Raw genomic sequence first — 15,175 nt, forward strand, 5'->3', positions numbered from 1 at the left:
CTTTGGAACTATGCTTGGGGTCATCACTCTGGCACCCCAATGGTGGAACAAGCTCCCTCACGACGCCAGGACAGCGGAGTCAATCACCACCTTCCGGAGACACCTGAAACCCCACCTCTTTAAGGAATACCTAGGATAGGATAAAGTAATCCTTCTAACCCCCCCCCCCCCCCCCCTTAAAAGATTTAGATGCACTATTGTAAAGTGGTTGTTCCACTGGATATTATAAGGTGAATGCACCAATTTGTAAGTCGCTCTGGATAAGAGCGTCTGCTAAATGACTTAAATGTAAATGTAAATTATCCATTTGGAAGACCCATTTGCGACCAAGCTTTAAATTCCTGACTGATGTCTTGAGATGTTGCTTCAGTATATCCACATAATTTTCCTGCCTTATGATGCCATCTATTTTGTGAAGTGCACCAGTCCCTCCTGCAGCAAAGCACCCCCACAACATGATGCTGCCACCCCCCGTGCTTCACGGTTGGGATGGTGTTCTTCGGCTTGCAAGTCTCCCCCTTTTTCCTCCAAACATAACGATGGTCATTATGGCCAAATAATTATATTTTTGTTTCATCAGACCAGAGGACATTTCTCCAAAAAGTACGATCTTTGTCCCCATGTGCAGTTGCAAACCGTAGTCTGGCTTTTTAATGGCGGTTTTGGAGCAGTGGCTTCTTCCTTGCTGAGCAGCCTTTCAGGTTATGTCGATATAGGACTCGTTTTACTGTGGATATAGATAGATACTTTTGTGCCTGTTTCCTCCAGCATCTTCACAAGGTCCTTTGCTGTTGTTCTGGGATTGATTTGCACTTTTCGCACCAAAGTATGTTCATCTCTAGGAGACAGAACGCGTCTTCTTCCTGAGCGGTATGATGGCTGTGTGGTCCCATGGTGTTTATACTGCGTACTATTGTTTGTACAGATGAACGTGGTACCTTCAGGCGTTTGGAAATTACTCCCAAGGATGAACCAGACTTGTGGAGGTCTACAATTTGTGGCTGATTTCTTTTGATTTTCCCATGATGTCAAGCAAAGAGGCACTGAGTTTGAAGGTAGGCCTTGAAATACATCCACAGGTACACCTCCAATTCACTCAAATGATGTCAATTAGCCTATCAGAAGCTTCTAAAGCCATGACATCATTTTCTGGAATTTTCCAAGCTGTTTAAAGGCACAGTCAACTTAGTGTATGTAAACTTCTGACCCACTGGAATTGTGATACAGTGAATTCTAAGTGAAATAATCTGTCTGTAAACAATTGTTGGAAAAATTACTTGTGTCATGCACAAAGTAGATGTCCTAACCGACTTGCCAAAACTATAGTTTGTTAATGATACATTTGTGGAGTGGTTGAAAAACAAGTTTTAATGACTCCAACCTAAGTGTATGTAAACTTCCGACTTCAACTGTACTTTCTTGACACTTATTTTTCTTAAAACTGCATTGTTGGTTAAGGGCTTGTATGTAAGCATTTCACTGTAAGGTGAACACCTGTTGTATTCGGCGCATGTGATTTGATTTGACACACACGCACCTATGCGCAGTGCAGGTTGACGTTTATTGTCTTGAGCCTTGTCCTGGAGGCAGAAATTAGCGATTTCCCCTTAGATAGGCCAGCTGCAAAGTCAAAATTGCCTATATTGTAAACATTTATTTAAAAAATATTGAACTCTTTGGTCTTAATTTAAGGTTAGGGTTACGCATTAGGGTTAGCAGTGTGGTTAAGATTTGGGTAAAGGTTAGGTTTAAAATCAGATTTTCTGACTTTGTGGCTGTGCTAGCTAGTGACCACTTTGCAGAGCTGCCACCAGAACAAGAAAAAAACCGCTATAACCTGCATATGGAGTACACATACGCTCTCTCTCCTTTCTCCCTCTCTCTCCCTCCCATGTTCATTCCCTCAGACAGTCAACTCCAGCAGCACCTCAATGGCAGTGGCTTTTGACAGTGGCTTTCTGTATCGGAGCATGTCTGGATCGCCAGTGAGTCGGTGTTGAGAGTCTAGTCAGTGTTACTCATAGCTGGAGGCCTATATCTATGAGGATCGCTCAACTGTCTCCAAGATCATTCATGCATGTACACAAAACAATGTGGATTATATGCCTAGGTAACCCTACTATCTGTTCAACTATCAATGAGGCTTCAACAGCTGTTAATCGGTAAGTCGGTCCATGGACTATGAAGGAATGCTGTTTTGGAATCACTCTGTCTCAGCTGTGGATGGGAACACCCTGTATCCATGGCCATGCAAACCCGGAAGCCTCATTACATCTTATAAATCAACCCAGTCAACTGTTCTGCGTCCTTACATGGTGCAACTCCAACAGCTGTTGTTGGGGGGAGAGTGGGAGAGAGAGGGAAGAGGACTGAGACAGAGACAGAGAGAGGGGGAGAGGGAAGAGAACTGAGACAGAAAGGGAGGAGAAAGAGGGAAGAAGACTGAAAGAGAGAGAGAGAGAGAGAGAAGAGGACTGTGACAGAGAGGGAGAGAAAGGAGGGGGCTGTTTTTAAAAGGTAATTATTGAATTATGATGATTTTTTTCTGACTTTTCAGCTTTTTCCTTTCAAAAGCTGTCTTCCTTTCACGCGATGCCACACAAAGGCATAATGACACAGCGTGGCTTTGAATCCCCCATTCTGTCTCTATTTATACACCACTGGCTCCGGTCGCCTCAGAACCAACACTCTGTCAGGCAGCAGCAGGGAAACTGAGTGATCCAACGGCATGCTGAGGATGCTGGGAAGGGACATGCTGGAGGAAGTGGGGCAGGCATTCTGCCCAGGACTAGACTAGTACAAGGAAATTCGCCATAGTCACCACAGATGGAAATAGTAGTTAGCTTGTTTGACTTACTACTCACATATCAATGAAATATTTCCACTACCTAACCACTGTTATAGTAGTAAGGGAGTTTGTATAATTTCAGTCAATTGCAAATTGGATAGAAGGCCAAAACTCTTTTTTTAAATACTCTTCCTTATTTAGATAAAAATGGAAAACCGTGGTGGTTTTGTGGTCAACTAGGACCCTCATGAGACGTAAAACTGCAAAGGTCTGGTCTGAAAAATAGCTGAATAAAACCAGAATCAAATTGTGTCAGTCATTTATCATGACTGGGTCAGCCTTTAGACAGTAAAGCCCATTCAAAGTCCCCAGACACCACTGTGCTGAGGTCAGTGGTATTGATCCCCAATATGATGGACAGAGCCCTAGTCCATGCTCCCGTGGGTCCCATCCACATGCAGCTGATCACAGAAGAACTCAGTGCTCCTCAGCTCCTCTCTCTGCATGACTAGAGTAGAGAATCCAGTATCGACCAGGACCCAGACTGTATTAATAGAATCTGGAGCGAGGGTATTCGATCAACCTGTCCCTTGGTCTTTCCACATCATTACATCCTGACTCATTAGCGATGTCTGTTGAACCATCATCATCATGACCCCAAGACCCACCCGTCAATCATCTATTACGAATGTAGAGTAATGGAAGTCATACTGCTCTTGATTGTCGCCAAAGTTGCTTGAAAGATGCTCAATTGTCCTGATTTCTTCCTTTTCCTGCCCTTCTCCATTGACTATTGATTGAAGTGTGGTGTGGTTTCACAACCGCTCCAGTGACGCTGTGATGTCTAGCCATCCTCTTTGCCTTTATGTCAATTGTCTTCATCTTGAAGTTGAGTAATGGTTTCCTGCTGTCATATTACTTTGAACTCGTCAAACTCGTTGAGCTCCATTGAGACCTGGCAGTTCTGTTAACCTAATTCTTCCTCGATCCTCCTCCCGATCGTCGTCACCATTAGTTTACCACATCGTGTTGTAACCAAGGTGACTTAAACTAATTACAAGAAGCCTTGCATTATTTTTGAGCTATGCCAGATTACACTGTGGATGATGAATTAAACAGCATTGCCTATCTCTCATACTTCCTTTCTTTCTCTTCTCTGTCCTCCCTTTTTTCTTCCCCCCTTTTGCCCTGCCTTTATTTCTAACACCTCCCCCACACTCTTCCCCATCTCTTCTCCTCCTCTTTTACTCCATTCCCTCTTTTCTTCCAGCCCTCCGGCGTGATGGAGTCCTCGGACGAGGAGACACTGAGCGAGCGCTCCTACGTTAGCGAGAGGAGCGAGCGGTCTTTGCGTAGCGAGCGCTCGGGGGGCTCCCTGTCCCCCTGCCCGTCCGGACTCCAAGGCCCCTCTGGGGACACCCTACCCTGGAACCGACCGTCCAGACACGAGAGAGGAGAGAGGAGAAAGAGGAAAACTCACAACTCAGTGCTGGACCCGGCCGAGAGGGCGGTGGTGCGTGTTGCTGGTAAGACATTTGGGAAGTATATACTTCTACAAAACTCACCTGTAGAGGGTATACCTGCAGAGATGGGAACTGATAATGGTCCCCCTTCTTTCGGGGAAGACAGAAGGCAAATGTGTGGCAATGTTTTCCTTACAACGTCAAGCATTTTATTACACATTGGAATATTGTTAAGTCTAATGTAATTAAAAAAAGAGCTATCTTTGTAATGATTGTGCTGTATGGGAGGGATGAGGATACATCTCTCCATCCCTCTATACCCTTGTGAATGTGGATGTGGGTTGGGAGTGCAAAAAAACATATATCATAGCAACACTCCAATTGGCAGCAACTCGGCATATATATTTTTAAACAGAGTGTACTGTACTTTTACTGAAGGGTTGTGATACCGCTACAAATACATCAGAGAAAATAATCTGTCAGGTTTATGGCTTGAGGATTTCAAAGAAATGTTTCATCAGTGAACCTGCCATTGTTCCAGCTTGGGTTTTATTAGGGAGTAAAGTGTTTGTGACGGAAGGAGCGACTAAAGATATAGTGAAAAAGGAATGGTTATGTATGCCGCGTTTGTTTCCTCAGGCATGCAAGCTGCTCTTCGCCTGCTATTTCTGTTACTTTCATTACTCTTTACAAACACAATCAGCGTCCCACTGGGCACAGACTTAAATTCAACGTCTATTCCACGTTGGCTCAATGCCATTTCATTGAATTTACATGGAAACAACGTTGATTCAACCAGTGTGTGCTCAGTGGGGTTGTTGGGCACTAAATAGAGATGCATACAAAGAGATGGATTGATGTGGTGTGTAACAGAAGCTCCTGATAACTGTTGTGAATCGTGCAGATATCCAGACTGAGCCATCGAAAATAATACATTTAAATTGGGACTGGTGAACTGCAATCCACTTAAACGAAACATTTTAAAGTGTTTCAACACCGTTAAGTTTTAAACACAGGTTTAATACTTAAACAGTTTGCACTTGTGTGAACTTATCAGAATTCAACTGTATATACTAACCAGTGTGGGGGAGAGAGGAGGCACTCAACCAATTCCTGGTCAGAGGTCAAGAGAAAGGAGGAAGAAAGGAGTGTGAGAGAAACTAAACTGTCATGTTAAAGCTACAAACAGGTCTTTTTTTGGTTGCCTGTTTACTTGAAGCGGTTGTGACATGCATTTCAGCTGACATGGGCCTTCTTTTTTTAACCCTTTTTCTCTTTTGAACCCATGTTTTTGAGGTTTTGACCGTACTATTCATTTGACTGTCATTTGACCGTCTCCTGGTTTGAAGAGCTGGAATTCACAGCTGTCCTGATGTGTTGTGGTGCCAGCCTTCCAGGGTTTGGGTTGTGTGTGTGTGTGTGTGTGTGTGTGTGTGTGTGTGTGTGTGTGTGTGTGTGTGTGTGTGTGTGTGTGTGTGTGTGTGTGTGTGTGTGTGTGTGTGTGTGTGTGTGTGTGTGTGTGTGTGTGTGTGCTTGCGTACGAGAGTGTGTGTGTGAGTGGGCAGGGGAAAGGCTGTGTCTGTCTTACTGTTGTAATTTGATTATGAGAGAGATTTTTTGGGATCAGTGTTGACAGTGGAACACGCTATTGGCAACAAAAGGTGTTGTGTCGTTTTTATTCAATATTTCATATTGGTTTTCATTTTGGATGCAATTGAGGATGAAGTGAGAATCAATATAAACTAGTATAAAAGCAATTGTGACTGTTTATATTAGCATGTCTGGTCATTTTATAATATAAATATTTGGATTAAAAGTAATTCATTTGACCAAATTAAGTTTTGTGACATGCATGTTACATGGAACAAAGGCTACATTTGTCTCATGAATTGGAACGTTCTATTCAAAACAGTTCAAAAACAGTTAAAAAATGTCCTGCTATTGTGGATTATTTATCGAATTATTTTCAAGTTACTGTCTTGACTTGAGGGATTTGGATATTTGCTGATTTGTATAGCCTATGTGTAAACGTGCATGTGTAATGAGTGTGTGCGAATGTCGACTGGAGGCAGAGTGAATGCGGTGTGGGAAATGTATGTACATACAGTATGTACTCAGGCCCCAGACATAAGGTGCCTGCATGGAACTGAGGCGTCTAGGCGACTGCCCGCCTGAGCTTTTGCTCAAACATTTTTCACAGGCAGCGCAAAGGACAGCTCCTAGCCTGGCTCTTCCCCATTCCCCTGTTGCCATGGCGACCTGCATGCACACTCTCCCGGTTTCCATGGCTATGAAGGGAGCAGGAAAGACACTGGAAAAGCGAGAAAAAGGGGCCAAAACAAATAGTGAAACAGAGAGAGCGAGCATTTGAATTTTAATTGAAGTTGGAGAAAAGAAAGAGTGTTTGTGGTCACAGAAAAAGGTAGAGTGAGGGATATACTGAACCCAAAGAGGAATCCACATTTAAAAGAAAAAAGAGAGAATGGACAGAGAGGAAGATGGAAGGAGGGCAGACAGAAAAAAGGGGCAAGGTTCAAACGGGGAGGATGGGAGGAAGAGTAATGATGAAATGTAAAAAGGAGAGAGAGTATATGTGGAAGGCAAACATAGAGAAAGAGAGGGAGGGTGGATCTGAGCAATTTGGAATGGGAAAAGGGAGCCGGAATGCCTCGCTATAAGTCAATTATGTCGGCTAGTTAAAACACACATCAACAGAGGCCCTATACACACAACTTCAGAACACTCTGAGAACCCAATCCAAGGTGCTATATGTATTCACAATAGACCTGATTCAATCTTCTGCCATAATAGGTGCTTTGCAACATTAGCGACAAATTAGCCACTTAGCGGGCTAAATCAGTGCATAAAAAAATGCAGTAGGCTAAAATGTTGAAACTGGGCTGCTATAGTGAGGCAACGTGCATAGTGTGTGTTTGTGTGTGTGTGCATGTCTCATACGCCACATTCACTGTCTGCAGCTGGACTCAGCGTGCTAAAACAAAGATGACTAGCACATTTCATCATGTTTCATCAGTGCTTCTTTTATCATGCCAGATCAGATAGAAAGTTGTAGTTGGCACCAATGACCACTAGATGGGGTATAATGGGAAAATAATGATTTGGTCCCCCTCTAAAGATCCCAGCAGACTTGCCTTTAGGCAGGGTTTCCCAAACTCGGTCCTGGGGACCCCCCTGGGAGCACGTTTTGATTTTTGCCCTAGCACTACACAGCTGATTCAAATAGCCAAAGCTTGATGATGAGTTGGTTATTTGAATCACCTGTGTTGTGCTAGGGCCATAAAAAAAAGTGCACTCAGTGGGGGCCCCAGGACCGAGTTTGGGAAACTGCCTTGAGGTACAGTGCCTTCAGAAAGTATTCACACCCCTTGACTTTTTCCACATTTACAAAGTGGGATTAAAATGGTTTTGTCATTTTTTTAATCAATGATCTACACAAAATACTCATGTCAAAGTGGAAGATTTTTTATTTTATTATTAAGAATTTATGGAAAATAAAACATCTTTATTAGATAAGCAAGAGTCACTACATGTTAGAATCATCTTTGGCAGCAATTACAGCTGTGAGTTTTTCTGGTTAAGTCTCTAAGAGCTTTGCACACCTGGATTCTACACGTTTTCCCATTATTCTTTAAAAAATGATTCAAGCTCTGTCAAGTTGGTTACATTTACATTACATTTAAGTCATTTAGCAGATGCTCTTATCCAGAGCGACTTACAAAATGGTGCATTCACCTTATGATATCCAGTGGAACAACCACTTTACAATAGTACATCTAAATAATTTAAGGGGAGGGGGGGGGGGGGGGGGGGGGGGTTAGAAGGATTACTTTATCCTATCCTAGGTATTCCTTAAAGAGGTGGGGTTTCAGGTGTCTCCGGAAGGTGGTGATTGACTCCGCTGTCCTGGCGTCGTGAGGGAGCTTGTTCCACCATTGGGGTGCCAGAGCAGCGAACAGTTTTGACTGGGCTGAGCGGGAACTGTGCTTCCTCAGAGGTTGATCATTGCTACACAGCCAAATCTTGCCATAGATTTTCAAGTTGATTTAAGTCCAAAATATAACTAGGCCACTCTGTAACTTTCAATGTCATCTTGGTTAGCAACTCCAGTGTATATTTGGCCTTGTGTTTTAGGTAATTACCCTACTGAAAGGTGAATTTGTCTCCCAGTGTCTGTTGGAAAGCAGATTGAACCAAGTTTTCCTCTAGGATTTTGCCTGCGCTTAGCTCTATTCTGTACATTTTTATCCTAAAAAACTCCTTAGTCCTTGCCGATGACAAGCATACCCATAACATGATGCAGCCATCAACGTACTTGAAAATATGAAGAGTGGTACTCAGTGATGTGTTGTGTTGGATTTGCTCCAAACATAACGCTTTGTATTCAGGATTAAAAGTGTATTTCTTTGCAGTATTACTTCAGTGCCTTATTGCAAACAGGATGCATGTTTTGGAATATTTTTATTCTGAACAGGCTTCCTTCTTTTCACTCTGTACTTTATGTTAGTATTGTAGAGTAGCTACAATGTTGTTGATCCAACCTCAGTTTTCTCATATTTACATGTTCAGTTGAAGTCGGAAGTTTACATACACTTAAGTTGGAGTCATTAAAACTTGTTTTTCAACCACTCCACAAATGTCTTGTTAACAAACTATAGTTTTGGCAAGTCGGTTAGGACATCTACTTTGTGCATGACACAAATAACATAATTTCACTTGTAATTCACTGTATCACAATTCCAGTGGGTCAAACGTTTACATACACTAAGTTGACTGTACCTTTAAATAGCTTGGAAAATTCCAGAAAATGATGTAATGGGTTTAGAAGCTTCTGATAGGCTAATTGACATAATTTGAGTCAATTGGAGGTGTACCTGTGGATGTATTTCAAGGCCTACCTTCAAACTCAGTGCCTCTTTGCTTGACATCATGTGAAAATCAAAGGAAATCAGCCAAGACCTCAGAAAAGAATTGTGGCCCTCCACAAGTCTGGTTCATCCTTGGGAGCAATTACCAAATGCCTGAAGGTACCACGTTCATCTGTACAAACAATAGTATGCAAGTATAAACACCATGGGACCACGCAGCCGTCATACTGCTCAGAAAGGAGACGCGTTCTTTGGTGTGAAAAGTGCAAATCAATCCCAGAACAACAGCAAAGGACCTTGTGAAGATGCTGGAGGAAACAGGTACAAAAGTATCTATATCCACAGTAAAACGAGTCCTATATCGACATAACCTGAAAGACCGCTCAGCAAAGAAGAAGCCACTGCTCCAAAACCGCCATAAAAAAGCCAGACTACGGTTTGCAACTGCACATGGGGACAAAGATCGTACTTTTTGGAGAAATGTCCTCTGTTCTGATGAAACAAAAATAGAACTGTTGGCCATAATGACCATCGTTATGTTTGGAGGAAAAAGGGGGAGCCTTGCAAGCCGAAGAACACCATCCCAACCGTGAAGCACGGGGGTGGCAGCATCATGTTGTGGGGGTGCTTTGCTGCAGGAGGGACTGGTGCACTTCACAAAACAGATGACATCAGTTGGAAGGAAAAGTATGTGGATATATTGAAGCAACATCTCAAGACATCAGTCAGGAAGCTAAAGCTTGGTCGCAAATAGGTCTTCCAAATGGACAATGACCCCAAGCATACTTCCAAAGTTGTAGCAAAATGGCTTAAGGACAACAAAGTCAAGGTATTGGAGTTGCCATCACAAAGCCCTGACCTCAATCCTATAGAACATTTGTGGGCAGAACTTATAAAGCGTGTGCGAGCAAGGAGGCCTACAAACCTGACTCAGTTACACCAGCTCTGTCAGGAGGAATGGGCCAAAATTCACCCAACTTATTGTGGAAGCTTGTGGAAGGCTACCCAAAACGTTTGACCCAAGTTAAACAATTTAAAGGCAATGCTACCAAATACTAATTGAGTGCATGTAAACTTCTGACCCACTGGGAATGTGATGAAATAAATAATTCTCTCTGCTATTATTCTGACATTTCACATTCTTAAAATAAAGTGGTGATCCTAACTGACCTAAGACAGGGAATTTTTACTAGGATTAAATGTCAGGAATTGAGAAAAACTGAGTTTAAATGTATTTGGCTAAGATGTATGTACATTACCGACTTCAACTGTACGTCATTTAGCAGAAACTCTTATCCAGAGCAACTTACAGTAGTGAGTGCATATATTTCATACTTTTTTTCTTCTCCGTACTGGTCCCCCATGGAATCGAACCCACAAACCTGGCGTTGCACCATGCTCTACCAAGTGAGCTATTAAACTCTGTAACTGTTTTAAAGTCACCGTGGGCCTCATGGTGAAATCCCTGAGCGGTTTCCTTTCTCTCTGAGTTAGGGAGGGCTCCTGTATCTTTGTTGTAACTGGGTGTATTGATGCACCATCCAAAGTGTCATTAATAAGTTAACCATGCTCAAAGAGATATTCAATGTCTGTTTGTTTTTTTACCCATCTACCAATAGGTACCTTTCTTTGTGAGGCATTGGAAAACCTCCCTGGTCTTTGTGGTTGAATCTGTGCTTGAAATTCGCTGCTCGACTGTGGGACCTAACAGATAATTGTATGTGTGGGGTACAGAGATGAGGTAGTCATTTAAAAATCATGTTAAACACTATTATTGCACACAGAGTCCATGCAACTTATCATGTGACTTGTTAAGCACATGTTTACTCCTGAACTTATTTAGGCATGTCATAACAAAAGGGTTGAATACTTATTGACTCAAGACATTTCAGCGTTTCATTTTTTATTAATTTGTAAACATTTCTAAAAACATAATTCCACTTTGACATTATGGGGTATTGTGTGTATTTGGCCTTCAGTAGGTAATTACCCTACTGAAAGGTGAATTTGTCTCCCAGTGTCTGTTGGAAATTAGACTGAACCAAGTTTTCCTCTAAGATTTTGCCTGCACTTAGCTCTGTTCCGTTTATTTTTTATCCTAAAAACATAATTCCATTTTGACATTATGGGTTATTGTGTATAGATCATTGACACAAAATCTCAATTTAAAACATTTTAAATTCATGCGGTTACACAACAAAATGTGGAAAAAGTCAAGGGGTGTGAATACTTTCTGAAGGCAGTATGTGATTGGTGGGATATCCTATGTCTTGACTATATCAGCTATTCTTATTATCTGATGATGGTAAAGATAGTTCTGTTCATGGAGGGAATCTTATTAGATCGTAATGTATGTCAAACCGTTTGGGGTGAACCCATGTTCATCTGGAAGGATATCCTGTAAAGGATTATGCTAGGTGTCTGTATGCCAAAGTACAGGAGCTATCAATGAATAGCCTACAAGAAGAAGAAACACTGTACAACTGCATCCTTCAAAAGATAACAGTGGTCAAGCAGTCAGTGGATCTACCGATGTACCGTAAACTGACTGTCATCCGAGTCACGTCACCCTCCTTGAGTTCATTCCCATCACTATTACCTCTTCCTCTACTCTTTGCGTCTATATTTGTGTATCATATGTCTGTTTTGGTGGTGATCCGTGTGTGTGTGTTTACAGTATGTGTGTGTGTGGGTTTACAGTATGTGTGTGTGACTGTCTGTGTGTGTGTGTTTACAGTATGTGTGTGTGTGTGACTGTCTATGTGTGTGTGTGGGTTTACAGTATGTGTGTGTGTGACTGTCTGTGTGTGTGTGGGGGTTTACAGAATGTGTGTGTGACTGTCTATGTGTGTGTGTGTGTGTGTGTGTGTGTGTGTGTTTACAGTAGGTGTGTGTGTGACTCTGTGTGTGTGTTTACAGTATGTGTGTATGTGTGACTGTCTGTGTGTGTGTGTGTGGGTTTACAGTATGTGTGTGTGTGTGACTGTCTGTGTGTGTGGGTTTACAGTAGGTGTGTGTGACTGTCTGTGTGTGTGTGTGTGTGTGTGTGTGTGTGTGTGTGTGTGTGTGTGTCGTGTGTGTGTGGGTTTACAGTATGTGTGTGTGTGACTGTCTATGTGTGTGTGTGTGTGTGTGTGTGTGTGACTGTCTATGTGTGTGTGTGTGTTTACAGTATGTGTGTGTGTGTGACTGTCTGTGTGTGTGTGGGGGTTTACAGATTGTGTGTGTGACTGTCTATGTGTGTGTGTGTGTTTACAGTAGGTGTGTGTGTGACTCTGTGTGTGTGTTTACAGTATGTGTGTGTGTGTGTGTGACTGTCTGTGTGTATGTGTGGGTTTACAGTAGGTGTGTGTGATTGTCTGTGTGTGTGTAGGTTTACAGTATGTGTGTGTGTGACTGTCTATGTGTGTGTGTGTGTGTGTGTGTGTGACTGTGTGTGTGTATGTTTACAATATGTGTGTGTGACTGTGTGTGTGTTTACAGTATGTGTGTGTGTGTGTGTGTGTGTGTGTGTGTGTGTGTGTGTGTGTGTGTGTGTGTGTGTGTGTGGGTTTACAGTATGTGTGTTTACAGTATGTGTGTGTGACTGTCTATGTGTGTGTGTGTGTTTACAGTATGTGTGTGTGTGTGGGTTTACAGTATGTGTGTGTGTGTGTGTGGGTTTACAGTATGTGTGTGTGTGACTGTGTGTGTGTGTGTGTGTGTGTGGGGGGGGGGGGGGGGGGTTACAGTATGTGTGTGTGACTGTGTGTGTGTTTACAGTATGTGTGTGTGACTGTCTATGTGTGTGTGTGTGTTTACAGTGTGTGTGTGACTGTCTATGTGTGTGTGTGGGTTTACAGTATGTGTGTGTGTGTGTGACTGTCTATGTGTGTGTGTGGGTTTACAGAATGTGTGTGTTTACAGTGTGTGTGTGTGACTGTATGTGTGTGTGTGGGTTTACAGTATGTGTGTGACTGTGTGTTTACAGTATGTGTGTGTGTGTGTGGGTTTACAGTATGTGTGTGTGTGTGTGTGTGACTGTGTGTGTGTGTGGGTTTACAGTATGTGTGTGTGGGTTTATAGTATGTGTGTGTGTGTGTGTGACTGTGTGTGTGTGTGGGTTTACAGTATGTGTGTGTGTTTACAGTATGTGTGTGTGTGTGTGTGGGTTTACAGTATGTGTGTGTGTGTGTGTGTGTGACTGTGTGTTTACAGTATGGGTGTGTGTGACTGTCTATGTGTGTGTGTGTGTGTGTGTGTGTGTGTTTACAGTATGTGTGTGTGTGTGTGGGTTTACAGTATGTGTGTGTGTGTGTGGGTTTACAGTATGTGTGTGTGTGACTGTGTGTGTGTGTGTGGGGGGGGGGGGGGGGTTACAGTATGTGTGTGTGACTGTGTGTGTGTTTACAGTATGTGTGTGTGACTGTCTATGTGTGTGTGTGTTTACAGTGTGTGTGTGACTGTCTATGTGTGTGTGTGGGTTTACAGTATGTGTGTGTTTACAGTATGTGTGTGTGACTGTCTATGTGTGTGTGTGGGTTTACAGTATGTGTGTGTGTGTGACTGTCTATGTGTGTGTGTGGGTTTACAGTATGTGTGTGTGACTATCTATGTGTGTGTGACTGTCTGTGTGTGTGTGTGTGTGTTTACAGTATGTGTGTGTGTGTGTGTGTGTGTGTGTGTGTGTGTGTGTGTGTGTGTGTGTGTGTGTGTGTGTGTGTGTGTGTGTGTGTGACTGTGTGTTTACAGTATGTGTGTGTGTGACTGTCTATGTGTGTGTGTGTGTGTGTGTGTGTGTGTGTGTCTATGTGTGTGTGTCTATGTGTGTGGGTTTACAGTATGTGTGTGTGTGTGTGTCTATGTGTGTGTGTGGGTTTACAGTATGTGTGTTTGTGTGTGTGACTGTGTGTGTGTGTGGGTTTACAGTATGTGTGTGTGTGACTGTCTGTGTGTGTGTGTTTACAGTATGTGTGTATGTGTGACTGTCTATGTGTGTGTGTGTGACTGTCTATGTGTGTGTGTGGGTTTACAGTATGTGTGTGTTTACAGTATGTGTGTGTGTGACTGTCTATGTGTGTGTGTGTGACTGTCTATGTGTGTGTGTGGGTTTACAGTATGTGTGTGTGTGACTGTGTGTGTGTGTGTGTGTGTGTGGGTTTACAGTATGTGTGAATGACTGTGTGTGTGTGTGTGGGCTTACAGTATGTGTGTGTGACTGTGTGTGTTTACAGTATGTGTGTGTGACTGTCTATGTGTGTGTGTGTGTGTGTGTGTGTGTTTACAGCATGTGTGTGTGTGTGTGTGTGTGTGTGTGTGTGTGTGTGTGTGTGACTGTCTATGTGTGTGTGTGGGTTTACAGTATGTGTGTGTGTGTGACTGTCTATGTGTGTGTATGTGTTTACAGTATGTGTGTGTGTGACTGTCTGTGTGTGTGGGTTTACAGTATGTGTGTGTGTGACTGTGTGTGTGTGTGGGGGGGGGTTACAGTATGTGTGTGTGTGTGTGTGTGACTGTCTATGTGTGTGTGTGTGGGTTTACAGTATGTGTGGTGTGTGACTGTCTGTGTGTGTGTGTTTACAGTATGTGTGTGTGGGTTTACAGTATGTGTGTGTGTGCTGTCTGTGTGTGTGTGTGTGGGTTTACAGTATGTGTGTGTGTGTTACAGTATGTGTGTGACTGTGTGTGTGTGTGTGTTTACAGTATGTGTGTGTGTGACTGTGTGTGTGTGTGTGGGTTTACAGTATGTGTGTGTGTGTGTGTGTGTGTGGGTTTACAGTATGTGTGTGTGTGACTGTCTATGTGTGTGTGTGGGTTTACAGTATGTGTGTGTGTGACTGTGTGTGTGTGTGTGTGTGTGTGGGTTTACAGTATGTGTGAATGACTGTGTGTGTGTGTGTGGGCTTACAGTATGTGTGTGTGACTGTGTGTGTTTACAGTATGTGTGTGTGACTGTCTATGTGTGTGTGTGTGTGTGTGTGTGTGTTTACAGCATGTGTGTGTGTGTGTGTGTGTGTGTGACTGTCTATGTGTGTGTGTGGGTTTACAGTATGTGGTGT

The 15,175-nt window shown here is 42.9% G+C and overlaps 1 protein-coding gene across 2 annotated transcripts in view; it reads left to right on the top strand.

Moving 5' to 3' along the window:
• The window catches only part of LOC106588461 (microtubule-actin cross-linking factor 1, isoforms 1/2/3/4/5), a 278,087-nt gene that overhangs the window by 5,810 nt on the left and 257,102 nt on the right, over positions 1-15,175 (top strand). For both annotated transcript variants that reach the window (XM_082969975.1, XM_082969977.1), the window contains exon 2: positions 4,059-4,314. In XM_082969975.1, the coding sequence (XP_082826101.1) occupies positions 4,071-4,314 (244 nt within the window). In that variant the 5' untranslated portion in view covers positions 4,059-4,070. The remainder of the gene's footprint in view (positions 1-4,058; positions 4,315-15,175) is intronic.

Source organism: Salmo salar, chromosome 27, assembly GCF_965601325.2.
Source record: "Salmo salar chromosome 27, fSalSal1, whole genome shotgun sequence".
NCBI classification, from domain to species: domain Eukaryota; kingdom Metazoa; phylum Chordata; class Actinopteri; order Salmoniformes; family Salmonidae; genus Salmo; species Salmo salar.